General features: G+C 36.0%; 1 protein-coding gene across 1 annotated transcript in view; it reads left to right on the forward strand.

The window, feature by feature from the left end:
* Window positions 1–6: 6 nt before the first annotated feature.
* Window positions 7–17,588, forward strand: part of NDUFV2 (NADH dehydrogenase (ubiquinone) flavoprotein 2, 24kDa) — a 22,188-nt gene continuing 4,606 nt past the window's right edge. The window contains exons 1-6 of the mRNA XM_005866891.1: window positions 7–68; window positions 7,002–7,067; window positions 8,608–8,670; window positions 8,758–8,874; window positions 12,001–12,169; window positions 13,821–13,930. Of these exons, the coding sequence (XP_005866953.1) occupies window positions 15–68; window positions 7,002–7,067; window positions 8,608–8,670; window positions 8,758–8,874; window positions 12,001–12,169; window positions 13,821–13,930 (579 nt within the window). The 5' untranslated portion in view covers window positions 7–14. The remainder of the gene's footprint in view (window positions 69–7,001; window positions 7,068–8,607; window positions 8,671–8,757; window positions 8,875–12,000; window positions 12,170–13,820; window positions 13,931–17,588) is intronic.

Genomic DNA, 17,588 nt, shown 5'->3' on the forward strand with positions numbered 1-17,588 from the left:
CAGTTTGGTCCGCCATGTTCCTCGCCGCGGCGTTCCGGGCCCGGGCGGCTGGCCTCACCGCCCAGTGGGTAAGGAGGCTCGGAATGAGCCCGGGCACTGGCGCCGCCCTTCTCCCTCTCTCCTTGCCTCTTTGGTGGTGAGCACACGAGAGCCCTGGGCCCCGGGCAAGCCTTCAGGCGGCGGCAAGGACACTGCGGCCTTCGCCCTCTCCCCGGAGAGGTTGCTGCAGCGAGGAGCTCCGAGGGAGGGTCGGCAGATTTAACGGAGGCGGGTGCGTGGCCTCCTCTACAGGACGGGGAAGTGTCCGCCTGATTTTGTGAAGAAGAGGATGCAGGAGGGCCGCTCGGTGTTGTGTTTTGCCCTGTCTCACTCTAGCGCCTGGGTCGGCCTAGTGCCCGTGCTCCCAAAGGGGGCAGCTTGCACGGCGAGCCCGGTGCCCTTGTGGCCGTCGGGCCGCATTGTTCTGGAGAGAACTCTGGGTTGTAGGTCTGGCTTGCTTGGTTTAGGAGCGTCTCCCGAGGCCAAGAGAAGGGCGACCACAGTGCTTTCTTTGTGCCTTGCATATCGGAGAAGTTCGGCACGTCGTATCGAACGACGTAAAAGAACAGCGGCACAAATACTGCACAGCAGGATTTTAGAGCTTGAATGGTGGTTTTGAGATCCAACTGCATCTCATTTTAGGCCAAGAAGTGGAATCTCAGAAAGGTTGCAACATTCAAATTCACTTAAAATGCAGATCCCAGAAATTGTAACCACAGGGCATTTACTGGAAAGAACGCAGCCTTTTTGTCTCTGCAGTAAAATAGAAGGGTTGGTCAGTTCGCAGCGGAAGAGAGGGATGTAGATAGCGCCCAGGAGTGTAGAATGAGCTCAGGGCTTTAGGGCGACACCAGAGTTTGCATGGTGACCTCACGGCGTTTTTCGCTTTGTGACTTTGGCTGTTATTTTTCTCAGTTTCCTCAGTTGTAAAATGGGAATATTGTAATTTGCAGAGTTTAGTCTTTTAATAAACGTTTGTGGTCCCACGGTGGGTCATACACTGATGGACTCCAGGTAACAATGTGGGTAAGGAGGATAGGTGACACTTGGTGACTACGTTCTATGTGCCAAGCACTGTGTTAAATATTTACGTTCTAAATCTCGTTTGTGAGGTTGGTACTCTGATTTCCCCATTTTACATAATCAGATTTAGACAGCCCCTGTTCTTGTGGCGTTAATAGTCTTGTATAAGAGGAAAGACAATGCGAGAAAAGACTATTGATAGTTGGCAAGAGAAAGCTTGAAGGTATGAGAAGCACAAGCTGTGTTGCTAGACTCCATTGTTGGGAGGTAAGGTGAGTTCCGAGATGAAATGAGAGAGGTGGCAGGGCCCAGATCTTGGAGGTCCTTTCCTGCTGTCCTGAAGAATTTGATTTTATCTTAGAGGCAGTGAAGAATCAGTGAAAGGTTTTAGAGGGGCAGAGGGACATGGTCAGGTTTCTGCCTTGGATGGATCTCTGGATGGGACTGAAAGGAAAATAAATAGGTTTGATGGGAGCCAAAGGCAGGGAGACCAGATTAGAGGCTCTTGCAGAACCCCAGGTGAGACTAATGAGGATCAGACCTTGTCTACTAGTAGAAAGGATATAGAGTACAGATAGATTTTGGTTTCTTTTGTTTTTGAGGGAAGAGGTTAGAGGGTGTAAATTGAAAAACAGTGTTAACTGAAAAAAAAACTTAAGGTAGTGGAAGAAAATCAAATTGTTTTTTTTATTTAATATATATTTTTATTGATTTGAGGGAGGAATGGAGAAGGAGAGAGAGAGATAGAAACATCAATGATGAGAGAGAATCATTGATCGGCTGCCTCCTACATGCCCCACACTGGGGATCAAGACCGAAACCTGGGCATGTGCCCTGACTGGGAATCGAACCGTGACCTCCTGGTCATAGGTCGACACTCAACCACTGAGCAACACCAGCCAGGCAAATCACATTGTTTTATGTTAACTTTGGCAACTTTCTCTTTTTTTTATTAATCATTACCTGGTATGTAGTATGTACCTAGTAAATATTTGTTGAGTTGATGAATAAGTTTAATTTTTTTGTTCATTTTCCCCTCAATTTTATTGAGAAATAATCAACATACATTACTGTAGAAGTTTAAGGTATACAGCATGATGGTGTGATTTACAAGTTTAATTTTTTAATTACACAAGTAACATATTGTCAGAAAAATAGAATATTAAGAACAGCAAATAGAATAAGCTCAAAAAATGAAAATCACCCATAGTCTCAACTTGGAAATTACCAAAATGTTTAACATTTTGAAGTCTGCAATTAATAGACCTTAACAGAACTTTAAAAAAATCAAGTGATATTGTTCACAATTTTGTAGCCTGTTTTATTCCTCATAATACGTTTTGATCAGCTTTCCTTATCAGCAGACATTTTATACGGTCATTTTTAATGCTGCATAGCATTCCATTGTATGTTCTATAATTTATATAACTAGGTCCGTCTTCTAATATTTTACAAATAGTGGGATATCAGATGACCTAGGAAAAATCAGGAAAAGTATGAATAAAGAGGTTCCTAATAAAATTGCTTTCCTAAAAGAGAAACCTTTAAAGAAACCATTTACATTTTCAAACCATTTACATTGCTTATTCTGTTATAATTTATGCTTTGTTAGCTAGCTGCTGTTTTCTTCAGCAACAGGCTTTTCAGCTCATCATTGCTTAAAAAATATGAAGAACTTAGTACTGTGTCTAGAATTGCTTGGAAGACACTACTTCTATAACCTGAGCCATATTTCTTAATCTCTTTGATCCTCATTTTCTTTTCTGTAAAGTGCACTAATACCTTGAGTGATTGTCAAGAATTGCCTAAAAATTATGAATAATGGATGAATAGGTACTCAGAATAGACTTTTCTTCTTTCCTTTAGTAACTGCCTGTGGCTTTCTGTAATGTTGACACCACTGTATACAGCTCATTAATGCCTCACACCTAAGCCAGTACTTAGTTTTGTAGGGGTGAGAGGGTTGTGGTGTTTTCAGGGATTGTGTTTTCAGTTTTAGAATTTTCATGTTTCATTTTTATGGTTTCTATTTCTGTCTTTTCAGTCATTGATATTTTTCTTTATGTCCTTAAGCAGAGTTGCAGCTGTTTTGAATCTGGTAATATCCATTGATTTTTTTCTTGAAAATGGATTGTTTTCTTTTGTGTGTATGCGCATGTGGGTTTTTTGTTGTTATTGTTTGTTTGTTTTTTATGTTGAGTGATTTTGGATTGAGGATGGTATGTCATAGAGGCTTTAGATTTTGTTAATTCCTCCAAAGAGTTGTTGTAAGCAGTTAATGTAATTGAACTCAAACTGCAATTCAACTCCCTTGAGGGCAGCAACTCAGATATTGGTTTAGTTCTTTTACCAGAGCTGCTTGGAATCTGCCTCATGAGCATGAATGATTTGGGGTCATCCACAGAATTTGGGTTTTCTCCTCGCTATTCCTTTTTTGGGATTTCCCACTTTCCCGTGCCTGTGATTGTCCCAAACTCACCTGTGTTTGTTCATACCATTAAGGTTGCAGGTTTTTCCCTTAGGGGTTTACTGCCCTGTACTGTTGAGGGCGTGCCTTCAGGCTAAAAGATGTAAGGAAAAAACAACAACTCACTTGTCTTCTAAGTATAGGCTTCCCCTCCCTCCTGTGTCTGCATGCATTTGGTTTTTCTCCAGTGCTTTCAGAAAGTTTTTTGTTCTCTTATTTTTTAAAAGAAATATTTCGTCCAGAGTTTGTAATTGTTACTCAGTGGTTTGGACTGATAATAGCTATTCAACTACACTAGAAGTAGAACCTTCTGTGGTGGCATTTTTCTTTCTAAATTTTAAGTTTTATAGAATGAAATGCTCTCATTCCATTAGAGATTCATTTTTTATATATTGCTTTTCTTAATTTACTTCCTTCCCTTGAGATCTGTGAATCTGTTCCATGCTTCCACGTCTCTAGACCTATTTGTTGATTTTTAAACCTGATTTTGCAATGTCCCAAGGTATCTCCATTTTGCCTTAAAGATTCTAAAGTTCTTAAAAGTAAAAAGAAAAAAGGCATTTGTGTTAATTTTCTATTGCTGCTGTAACAAATTACCACAAGCTTGGTGACATAACACAACACAAATTTGCTGTCTTATGATTCTGTAGGTTAAAAGTCTGACATGGTCTAAAATCAAGGTACACTTCTCTCTGGAGACTCTAGGGGAGAATCTGTTTTCTTAGCTTTTCCAGCTTCTAGAAGCTGCTCTCATTTGTTGGATGATGGCCCTCTTCCATCTTCAAAGCCAGCAAGGGCCGAGGAGTTTCTCATGTCATGTCATGTCATACCACTCTGACCTTGCTTCTGCCATTTGTCACATATCCTTTTCTGACTTTGCTCCCTCTTCCAAATTTTAAGGGCCCCTGTGATTACCTTGGACTTTGATTATCCAGAATGATCTCCCTATTTTAAGGTGAACTGATTAGCAACCTTAATTCCAGCTCCTTTGCTGTGTATATTAACATATTCACAGCTCCCCAGAATTAGGACATGGGTATCTTTGAGGCATTATTATTCTGCCTAACACAGCCTTAAACAATTTCTTTTTTCAGTCTTAAACAATTTAAGGGAAAGAGAAAATGACAGATTTTTAAGTATTCAGTGAGGTTCAGTAGGCCATTTTTGGCATTCTACAAATTCAGATCTTTCTACTGGATATGTGAACTCAGTCTCCATTTCAAATATCTAAATAGCTGAACTTCCCTCTCTTTAGCACTGTTTAATATCAGTGCAGTACATTTGGTAATAAATTGTAGGTTCATTTACCATGTTGGTCTGGTTTTCCATTGGGAAACCTTGACTCACCACTTTTGGAGTCAGGTCAGGAAGCATGTTATAAATCAGGAAATTTCTTTCAGTAAACATTAAGGACCATGTTCAAACACTTTTTGCTTTGCCTTGTTGGGGGAGAAGGAAAACAACTTTATATGTGGGATACTTTGCTGGGTGTTATCCCATTTTGTAGGTGAGAATCTGAAGATGCCCAAGCAAATGTGCCCAACATTACATAGAATAAGCCTGAACTGGGTTTGTTTGCAAGTCCTATTTAAAAAAAATTTTTTTTTAACCTACCTTTCTGAAATCGCTCAAGTTTACTGAGGAAAGTTGGTGTGGATGGTGAAGTTTTAAATTTAATAGGTGCTATATAGTGGTTTCACTTTGCTTAGGGAAGAGAGACTCTGGTTCAGGGGCCTTAGAGAGATAAGAGGAGGAGGTTAACCTTGGTCATGATGGATGAGGGAGGTATAGGGTGGCATAACATTGTCAGTACAGGTAGCTCCATGTACAAGGACAGTGAATGTGAGAGAGCATGACACTATGGACAAGAATAACCTGCTGTGGAAGGTGAGACTGGAATAGGTCACAGAGTAGAGGCCTTTGGTATGTCATACCACAGAGTTTAGATTTTATTCTGTAGGCAGTGAGTTTAGATTGATCCCCACCGCAGCCACCTCCTTCTCCCCCATCATAATTTTAGGACAAAAATCTCTGGAGATGTGGAGAAGGGTGAGATTGCAAGGCAAGAGACAGAAGGCTATTGCGGTAATCTAAGAGGGAAATGAAAAGAGTTTGAACTGGGGATAGTTGTAAGAAACATGAAGTAGTATGAAAAACAGAATTTAAAAGTTGTTTAGGTAGAATGGGTAGGACTTGGTGACTATCTAAAATGAGAGAGAGTAAGTGAGAGAAGGGGATCGTGGAATGTTTTTCATGATCATAGTTTAAGCCACTGTCTGTAATGACTGTCTAAAGCTGAATTACCATTGGGTTAAAAGAAATATTTTGTTACTTTTTTTTTTAAGCAAGGTGAGGCATAATTTTTTAAAAGTTGTCATGAATAGCAAATTGACATAAAGATAGGAAACAAAATGTAATCATAATATGGCATTTCTCTGCATAAAAAAGTTATTAGGTTTCCTTGGGGATCGATATAGTAGGCAAACGTATTTGAAAATTTCAGAGGTGAAAAGGTGCAGAACCTACCTATTTGTAGAAGTATATGACAAATCTATGAATCCTTTCTGTAGAGAAGCAGTTATTTGGGATTAAATCGCAGAATTACATAACTATGATGGCTAATAAATTTAACTATCAGGAACAGGTAAATATATGATTGTGTTATATCACTACCTGTACTTCTGTTATGTTTGCCTTCTTTGAATTGTCCAACTCTTCGCCAGTTCCATGCTTGGTAATCCAATGTTCTACCATCTGTGTTTAGTAGAACTCAGACATTGGAGGATTTCTGAACCACAGTTGAATTGCTTTGGGGGGGGAGTGGGTGTTGGGAGGGGGAGAGGTGGAGAAGGTAGGAATGATAGGAGAAGCAACAGAGCAAAGAGAAATGAAATGCAAAGGAGAGGGGATTCAAATGGGTTTCTTCCAAACAATTGAGCATGGTCAGTCTATAGAGCATCCATCATAAGCAGCTTTCTGAAACTTTTTATGGCTGGAGTTTTTAAACTAATTTAGTAAAGAATTGAAAAGGAGGATGCAGTTGACTCATTAATACAGAGTATATGAGTCATTTGTACAGAATGAAAACATGTTTATGAATATCCACACTAAATGAAAGCTGGCCTCCAACTTGATTCACACAAAAGTGAAAGCCTGTAAGTTAATGGTATATTAACTCTTCAAATGTATGCTAACAGAGTGTTGTAGAAAGGATACATGACTGGGTTTGATCCTGGCTCTTCCACTAACTCTATGTGTGACCTTAGGCAAGTAAATAACCTTACCTTTGGACCTCTGCTTTTTTATACCTCTCCTAAAATAGAATGGGCAGGATGTACTGTAGTAGACTATAACTCTTAAGATCTTTTACTTCTGTAAGTTGATTCTATTGTTTTTAGTATGGATCTTAAAGTATTTCCATATGAAAAATTTCTTAAGGCTTGTGATTTACAAAATTTTCTTAAAATTTTAGGGAAGACATATAAGGAATTTGCATAAGACATCTGTGCAAAATGGAGCTGGAGGAGCCTTATTTGTGGTAAGTAATTAACTTAGATTTCTTCAGAATGAAAAGACTTGAAAATTTGGGTAACTTTGTTATAATAATCCTAAATAGCCATGTCTTTAGTATATCCTGGCCATTGTGGAACTTGAAAATTTGGGTAACTTTGTTATAATAATCCAAAATATCTTAAATAGCCATGTCTTTAGTATATCCTGGCCATTGTGGGAATTTAAATATAGATAATTGAATTCACTACTTTTAAAAAGATATATGTGGTTCCCGTTGAACTTCTCAAGTTTAAATTGGTACCAGAGCAAATCTAAGAATAATAATTTAGATTATTATTCGGTGAAATTACTATGAATGAGCCTTAACCCAATTTCACACTTTGAATTCTTAAAACTCAGTCATTTTGGTTCACTGAAGATTCTGAGGCTGCAACTTGGGGAATCCCAAAATGGCACTAGTTTGAAACTTACAGATTTTAGTAATAGAATGAATACGTTGGTAGTTGGCCTTTGTATTTTTGGTTCCCAGGGTTAACTACAGGTAAAGGTCAGTGAACTCCCTAGCTTAGTTGCACAATTTCAGAAAATATAAGATAATTTATCCCTCTTCTCTGGCAAAGGTACAGTGTTCAGGAATTAATCTGGTGTTGTTCAAAGGCAATTTACTGGACTAGGATGATTTAGAGTTAGTGGTATAGTCTTGTAAACTGAGTTATTCCCAAGCTGAATCTTAATGTTAGTTGGCATACTATCAATAAGTAGATTTCTGCTTTATATTTTATCATCTTTGTCTAAAGACATATCAAATATGCCATGTGTTTGAGATCATTGTCCAAAGTTTTAATTTTCTTTTTTCTTGTGTGTCTTTGAAAAAGAACTGAGAGTTAACATATTAAGAGATTCAGTTCTGTGTTCACCTTACGTACAAAACATTAATCATTGTAAGTGTTAATCTTAGTGTGACTCATTTGATTTCCTGTTGACATGCCATTTCTTGTCAGTTTTTAAAGAGGGCTTGCTTTTTTATGGAGAAAAAATAAAGCTTCTTGCTGTTGGCTAGTTTTTATTACAGAAAACTAGCTGTTGGCTAGTTTCTGTTACGTGGAGAAGGCTTTTGTACCTTCCCTAAAGTAAGTGAATCCCTTTGACAATTTGATACACTCTCTTTGGAAAAATACACGTATGTTCACACTGAAAATTCTGTCTTCATAAAGCTTCCAATAATTAGTAATGTTTTGGTAATTACATTTGAAGATCCTATCCTCTAATCAAGTTGGATAACCCTTTGTTTTTTGGTCCTAAAGCTACTTCTCTTAAACCATTAAATGGTAATTTCTAAAACTGTCTAAAATTTTGAGTTCTGCTAACATTACTTGGGTAATCATACTCATCACATGTGTATTTACTAATTAGTTTAGCCATTCTTTTTGATGCAAGGATAGATTGATTTGTATTGTGTTGAAAATAAAGTGAAGAGATTAAATGAGCAACAGTAATGTGCAAAATTATTCACACTTTTGAGGAATTTTGATCATTTTGGAAAATATTTTTTTCCTTTTGTATAGCACAGAGATACTCCTGAGAATAACCCAGATACTCCATTTGATTTCACACCAGAAAACTATAAGGTATGATAAATTAATGTTATAATTAATGGTACAAAATATTTAGTATCTTCCAGATTTATAAAAACGGGTGCTTTTCCTTTGATACAGAGGATAGAGGCGATTGTAAAAAACTATCCAGAAGGGCATAAAGCAGCAGCTGTGCTTCCAGTCTTAGATTTGGCTCAAAGACAGAATGGATGGCTGCCTATCTCTGCTATGAACAAGGTACTGAATTCATTTTTGCCTTAGTTCAAAAAAAGGAGATTGTATGTGAACTTTCTTGTATAGAAATTCCTCTGACAGTCATTAATGTCAAAATATAAGAGTTTGAAGTCCTTTAATTATTTATGTTTTCTCAAATTACATGTTTTTGTTGGTTCCCTTAGTAACACAGAAAAAGTAGAGTTTTTTTATCCTTGTAAGAAATAGTAAAAGCATTAAAATGAGGTTTTCTTTTTTTCCCTTCTTTTTGGTCATACTACAGATAAAAGATCCCAAATGTGTATAATTTGCTATCAAGATATTCTGAAAATCAATGTACTATTTAAACACCAGAATTAAAGAAAAAAGGATCTGCTTATAGCTAATGGTGAATCTTTATAATATTTTTATCTTTGGTGACAGGCTTTAACAAAAACCTATACAATATATGATATATGAAACTTGATTGTGGCACCTTGGAATCAGCAACCCACAGAAATGTTATGAGTGACCCATTTAAATGAAGTTAGTCTATTCATACATATTCAAGATTTCAGGTTTCTTTTACTAATTGTATTTTCAGTACTAATCCAAATATCAAGTTTATTCCTATTCTATTAATATAACTACATTTGTGTGGTATTATGTTAAAGTGTATAGTTTACAAAGTGCTTATACAAAACCATATACGGTATTTGATTCTTACGAGAATCACAAAACTAGTAAGTGTGGTGTAATGGAAAATATATTTGACTTTGAGTTAAGTCATTTTTCTTTGGACATACTTCCTCAACTGCAATGAAGATTTTGAACTAAGTAGATATTTTCTAAGTGTTGTTATGATTTCTAAATTATAAGAGCTGGGAACTACTTCTAATTCTCTACATTTTCTAATTGACTTACAGTGATTCTGCTCTACTTTATTTCTCTTTTCACTTTTTAAATTTTATTTGGTCTGTTACCATTGTCATCTTTCTTGGAGAGTAGGAATGTCCTCAATTTATCTAATGGAATCCCAAGTGCAGATTTTTTATTTAGTTCATTTATCTCTTACTTGCTTTGTATAGTACCTTAACACTGTTGTGGACCCTTAGTATTTTTTTGACTATGAAAAAATGTTATAAAGCAAGTTTGGTTGGTACCATAGTTAGTAAACATAGCCAGATGTGTGTTTGTTTGTTTTTTTCTTCAATTAATCACATATTTCTTTGGTGGTTTCTAAATAACTTATATTGGTTTCTATATTATAATAGCCAACTTTATAAATAATTATTGAGGTATGTTTTTAAATCATAGATACTTTTTAGCAAAAATATATTTTTTTAAATAATGACAAGCTTGTTGAAAGTCTTGCAGCATGGCAAATTTAGTAGAGCAAAATAAAATAAATGAGAAACTAATGTGAGAACATTTCAGAAATACTGTCCTATTTCGAATTGGATGTGTATGTGTAAAAGCAGAAAATAGCATATAAAGAATAACAGTGATGGTGAACCTATGACACGCGTGTCAGAGGTGACACGCGAACTTATTTTTTTGGTTGATTTTTCTTTGTTAAATGGCATTTAAATATATAAAACAAATATCAAAAATATAAATCTTTGTTTTACTATGGTTGCAAATATCAAAAAATTTCTATATGTGACACGGCACCAGAGTTAAGTTAGGGTTTTTCAAAATGCTGACACGCCGAGCTCAAAAGGTTCGCCATCACTGGAATAGGATCAAGATTCTTTCCATTTTACATCTGAGACTTTTAATATTACTGTTTCTCTCTGACCCCAAAGAAAAGCCCAGCCTTACAACAATAACAAAATCCAAAAACTCACATGTTAGTTCCTTAACCATCACTATGGTGCACAGTAGCAGCCCCAGGGAAGTTTTTTCAAAGTAGACGTCAGGGCCTTACTCCCAGTGGTAGGGCTCCAGTACATATATTTTCAGGCTTCAGCATGTGTATTTTGAGAGAGCTCCCCAGATTTAGAGGTACATACCTGGTTTAGTATTACCAAATTAATCTTTTCACAGGTGAGCTGTGTTTAGATGTCTTCTGAGAACACATCAGAAATGCAGTTTAATGAGCTCTTCTTTCATGTCAAAACGAGAATATATACATAATTTTTAAGAATATCAGCCCTGACTGGTTTGGCTCAGCGGATAGAGCATCGGCCTGCGGACTCAAGGGTCCCAGGTTCGATTCCGGTCAAGGGCATGTACCTTGGTTTCGGGCACATCCCCAGTGGGGGGTGTGCAGGAGGTATAAAAAATATCAGATAGCAAATCTTAAGACCTGATCAGGTAATATTAAATCACCCAGAAAGTTGTAGCCAGGATTATAGTCATGATAGACTGTGTGTGGACCAACCCTAGCAAATAGCTAAAAAACCTGTTTTCTCTAACAGACTTGCCCTGACTGAGAGAGTTGTGCTCAAATATTGAGTCCCTTGGTCCTGAACATCCCCCACCCCCACACCCCTTCACTCTCCACCCCTCACCTCCCCACTGCCTCCCCAATATATCAAAACAAGTATTTTCTGTAAATTCATTGATGTGAAAGGTTGGGTAGTACTAGTCCAGAAGATCCATTGGAAATAATAAGGTTTGATTGTTCTGAAGGGGTGTGTGTGTGTGTGTGTATGTGTGTGTATGTACGTACCAATACAGGCTAGTAGGTAAGCTTTGATTCTCAACTTTTTCTATCCCCATACCATTTGCACACACTATACTTCACCAGTTACATCAAGGCCTTTTTGAAAAATTGGTGAAAGGTTGAAAATATAATTTAACTTATTAGGGTTTGGTCACCAAATTTTTGCTATTTAGAAATTTTAAATTGCAAAATATCGAGTTGAATGATCAAAGTAGAAATTCTTAATGAGAGACTTAAAAATTTAGAGAAAAAGACACTTTTGCAGAGAGATAAGGGCTGGGGTAACCATTAATTAGCCTCTGGGCTTTGTAGTGTAAGTGTAAAATGTCTGTAAAAATTAAAGGATTTATACTTACAAATACGAAATACAGGTATATTTTCTGCTTTTGAAGAACTTTTCTGTTTTTACCAAATTGAAGCAGTAACAAAATATGCTTTTAACCAAGCTCAATTATTAAACCTTATAATTATGTTTTTAAAAAATTTCCTACTACTTTTAGGTTGCAGAAGTTTTAGAAGTACCTCCAATGAGAGTATATGAAGTAGCAACTTTTTATACAATGTATAATCGAAAGCCAGTTGGAAAGTATCACATTCAGATCTGCACTACTACACCTTGCATGCTTCGAAACTCTGACAGCATACTGGAGGCCATTCAGAAAAAGCTTGGTATGGGACACATTATACGTATAACTTTTATGAAAATTATAATTGTCTTTCTAGAGTTGATCAATTACTACCTAACTTTTCCAACTTTTGTCATCTTATTGGATCTCTACTTCATGAGTAAATTTTGTCTTACTGTTTGTCTACATTTATTTCTTACTTTGTACTCCTAGTTCTCAGCCTCAAAGCTGAATTTTCATATCTTTTTCTAGTCATTAAGTATGTTGGAAAAGCTGGGAATTTTAAAGTTTTCATTATTTACAAATTAAGTTTCATTGTGTAATAATAGCATGTGGCATGTAAAAAGTGACTATCTTATCCTTAGGTCCTTTCAAATTAGCCTTTGGACAAATAAAATAGTAAGAATGTGTCAGGAAGAGAAATTTGAAATGGGGTTTTATTATAGTAGCATTTACAAAATTGAAAGGGCATTTTTCCACACAAAACTGTCATTACTGCACATATAACTATACATAATCAAGTAAAGTAAAAGGAGGTTTTTGGTTTTTTTAAAAATTTTTGTTACTGAATATAAAGTACTTGGATGTAGTAAAATTTGAGCAGTATTGAAGTATATAAAACAGGAATCTGTTCATAATCCTACCCTCCACCTTCAAGATACAAACTCTGATAATAGTTGAATAATTAGTTTTAGGTTTTATATTGTTTTCATTATTAAATACATAAATGTAATGTGTCTGTGTTTGCTTTTTGTACTTTTTTTGACTACAGCATAATAAGTATGTCTGCCTCATATTTCTGTTATTTCTTAAGTTATTTTGCTGTTACTTTTATGTATATTCCTCTTTGCATACCTGCTATATACTGAGATTATTTACAGGAAGTAGAATTGCTGTGTCAGATTTTGACAAAATGCCTTCTCTAAAGATATTAGAGTAATTGTTTTTCTCTCATTCTATTTTTAAATTTATTTTTTTATCCTTATCCGAGGATATTTTTCGATTGATCTTTAGAGAGATGGAAGAGAGAGGGAAAGACAGAGAGATATCAATGTGAAACACATTGATTGGTTGCCTCCTGCATGCGCTCGACCAGGGCCTGGGCTGAGGAGGAGCTTGCAACCAAGGTACATGCCCTTGACCAGAATCAAACCCGGGACCCTTCAGTCCATAGGCCAACACTCTATCCACTGAACCAAACCAGCTAGGGCGTCACATTCTTAATGATGTTTGATATTAGCAGTTTTCTGAGGCTTTACTAGTCTTACAATATGATTTTAGTAGGTTAATTATCACTGTCAAAATGAAAATTGTACTGTCGGTTTTACTGCTATTTGACAACAAACACTGGAGATGAGTCACCTGAAATTTGATTGTTCTTAAAGGAACGAGTTCACTTAAGGAATCCTTGAATTTTCTAGTATAATTGTGCAGACTTGTTTTGTTTAAAAAATTTAGTGCTCTTAAATATTTTTTGTATATCTCCATAACATGTCGTTGGTTTTCTTTTCTTTTTTTCTTAAATCATATTGCTATTAAAATATAACCTGGGGGGGCAGGGGCGAGCTGAAGGGGGTCAATGGGGAGAAAAGGGGGACATATGTAATACTTTCAACAATAAAGAATTATTTATAAGTTTAAAAAAACTGGAAAAAATATAATCTGGTCCTTACAATGATCATTTATATTTTTAGGAATAAAGGTTGGAGAGACTACACCTGACAAACTTTTCACTCTTATAGAGGTGGAATGTTTAGGGGCCTGTGTAAATGCACCAATGGTTCAAATAAATGACAACTACTATGTGAGTATTTCACTTAATATGAATTAAAACTGTATGATGTCATGTTTAAAATACTTGTTTTCCCGTCCTATAAATGTTGGTTTCTAAATTATGCATTTAGAAGAAACTTGGCATAAATATCCAGGGTTTGTTTTGTTTGTTTCTTTCTTGGCTTCCTACTCATAAAAATGTCATAGGAATGGAAAACCTTTCATAAAAATGTCAATTTTAGCTTCCACGTTATTGCCCATCAGATAGGTTTTAAAAATTTATCTTTAAATATTTTTGCATTTAAGTCTTGGAGGTAATGATATATTTTTAAAACTTTTAAATTATGAAAAATTTAATTTACATACAAATACAGAAAATAGCTATCAAGATTTAACAGATAATAATGCTTTCCACATAAGGAAATTATTTTTATCCTTATTATTATTTGTAGGATTAACCTACAGATGCAAGTAAACCATTCTCATTACCACCAAAAATCCTATTCCTTTCCATTCATTCCCAGAGGTAACTACTATCATAAATTTAGTGTATATTCTTCTTGTACATGTTTTTAAACTTGTAAAATAATATGTGTAAGTCACACTAATAATGTAATACTATATTGCTTTTTCTAACAATTTTATAGAGGTGGTATCATACCTGTCTTTTAGTACTGTTTTAGCCAGGTCTCACAAGTTTTGATAAGTAATATTTTCTTCATTTAGTTCTAAATATTTTTAAATTTGCAGTTTTTCCTTAAACATGTTTTTAATATCCAAGTGGGTGGAGTCTAGTTATCTTTTTTTAATTGCCTGCTACCCTAATTGTATCATGGTTTTCATTCATAATATCTTGTTAGCTCATACTTAGAAATTTGCTTATGGAAATTCTTAGAGGCCTGTATTAAAGGTGGATTCTTCAAGAAGAGATTTGCTTTGCTACTCTCTAGCTCCTGGAAATGCTACTGTCCCAAAAGAGAGACCCTCTCTTTACACCCTTCCCTCAGCCTTCAATGTGTAAGATTCTACGCTAGCAGACTTTTTAGGGACAGTTTAATTTCTGTTTACACTTATATTGAGGATATAGCTTTTTGGGGTCTTAACTTCATGTGATTTGGATGTTTCTTGTGACATGGGGCTTTGTCCCTTGCCCCTCCAGACCAGTGATTTTCAACCTTTTTCATCTCATAGCACATAAACTAATTACTAAAATTCTGCAGCATACCAAAAAATACATATTTTTGCCAATCTGACCAAAAAACACACACAAAGGATATAATTGATTCATTCACACCAGACAGCTATTATTGTATTGGCTGTTGTCATTTTTTTTTTATTTGACAACCTAAGGGAAAAGAGTTCAGTGCCCCTGACTAAGGAGTCAGGTATTGCATATTTAAAAAAATTCTTGTGGCACACCAGTTGCAAATTGCTGCTCTAGACTATGAAATCCTGAAGCCAAATTTGCTTGGTGTTCCACTTCTCTCTACCTGAATTTTGAGGTTTTGGTTTCTGGGTATTTCTTTGTCAGTATATTGATGAAATTTAAAAGCACCTGTAGTTGTTACAACAGGAAGTTCAATCAGGATAGTTATTCTGCCATAATGCCTGAAATGGATATCTATAACTTTTTAATGAAGATGAAATTATATTTCTTCGGCCTTTTAGATTTCTAGGGTGTTTTCATTCCCTATAGTGATATTCTTCATTTTAATGATCAGTGATTTAAATTTCTTCTCCATTTCCCCTACTTTAAAAAAAAGTCCTTAAAAAATATGGCAACAACTTTCTCTTTCCCAACATTCTGCAATTTATTCATAATAATGAGGATCTTGATTTAAGCAAGAATTAGAGTGGCCAAGGCTTTCTTTGAAGCATAATAAGTCTAAATATGGTAGCCCATGGACTTACCCAAGAGCTAAAGATTCTTTCAATATAGTATAGTCTTTAGTATAGTCTTTGGCAAGGCAGTTAGTAACTTGTATGTATCTCAGTTGATGAGTGGATAAAATGAAATAGTCACATAAACTTGGATTGGATCCTACCTAGGGAAAATACAGTTACCACATTTTGATGATGGTTAGATAGATTTGAATATGGACTTGACATTTGATTTTATTAAAGGAATTATTGTTAGTTAATGAGGTGTGGAAATGGCATTATGTTATTTAAGAAAATTTTCTTATTCTTGGGAAATGGCCTCCTGAAGTATTAGGGATGGAGTGTTATGATGTCTGCAACTTGCTTTCAAATGGTATAGCCCCAAAGCATGTGTGTACATAATGCAAATATGGCAAATTCAAAATTGTTCAGTCTAGGTGGTAGGGATATGGTATTCACATATAGTTTTCAAATTCTCATAATAAAGATTTGGGGGAGGAATAAAATCAATAGATAATTTAAAAATGTGTTCTAGCTATGAAGTTCTTAACATCTGTTAAACCCTAAGCAGTTTCAAAGCAGCTTTTTAGTTTCAAAAATGTTTCCTTATTCAACAAATATTAAAGGCAATTTTTGACTAGGCACTGGAAAAATAGTATTGAATCATGATTTCTCTAGCATTTTCTCATTTAATTCTCAAGTTTACAAATGAAGAAACAGACTTAGGGAGGCTAAGTAACTTGTCTAAGATTACTAGGTGGTACTGCAAAACATTTTGTTAAATACTGAACAATTTTAGAGGGGGATGAATGGATATAATGTAGTTTAGATAGTTTTCTCCTAGTTTAATCTTGCCATTCTGTTTGACTCTTTTGATTAAATGTAGGTTGCAGCAACTAGGCATACAGTGGGCATGTGTTTATGTGTTTTATTTCTTTTTTTTATTTTAAATAACAACCCTTTCTTGAGTCAAATATTTTACACAGGTGTAGTATATAAAATATAGAGCTGTTCTAGTTGAAATGGGGTTTTCAGGGTCTGTATCATTAAAATGTGTCAAAAAATAAGGTGGTTTTTGTTGTTGTTGTTTTCTTACCTTTCCCTTTGAAAATTAAATGAATTTTGAAATGGTAAAATTCACCTGGGAAAAAAAGATATCCCTAGGATATTAGATCTTTAGGTTAGGGATAGATATTAGTCATCTACTTTTAAGTTACTATGCCTGCTGGTGCTATTTTATTTACTACTAGAGGCCCGATGCACAAAATTCGGGCAAGGGTAGGCCTTTGCAGCCCTGGCTGCCTCACGGCCCTGCCCACCTCCCACACCCGCCTTGGCCTGGTACTGCCCACATCTGCTGCCACATACCCCCGGTTCCCTGGTTCCGCAGAGCCCCCCAATGATCACCCCACAGAGGGTGGTCTGGGCCTCCCTCTTTGGGGCAATTGCGGAACCCCCCCATTGATCGCCCCTTTGGGTGGTGGCCTGGGCCTCCCTCTGCAGGGCAGTGGTGGAGTGATAGTGGGCCCCCCAACCAATCACATCACACCCGCCTTGGCTGGCCTGGCACCAGTGCGTGTCACGTAGCGTGGTCGTCCAGATGGTCGTCCTGCTGTTTGGTTGATTTGCATGTTACACTTTTATTATTATAGATGTGCTGCCTCAGCATTGTTGAGCATGTGCCATAGATAGCACTGTTCTGTTTTATATATTTTCTCATTTAATTCTCAAGTAGTTTACAATACAAATGAAGAAACAGACTTAGGGAGGCAACTTGTCTGAGATTACATTACTAGCTAGTAAGTGAT

This window comes from Myotis brandtii, unplaced genomic scaffold (genome assembly GCF_000412655.1).
Source record: "Myotis brandtii unplaced genomic scaffold, ASM41265v1 scaffold240, whole genome shotgun sequence".
NCBI lineage: Eukaryota > Metazoa > Chordata > Mammalia > Chiroptera > Vespertilionidae > Myotis > Myotis brandtii.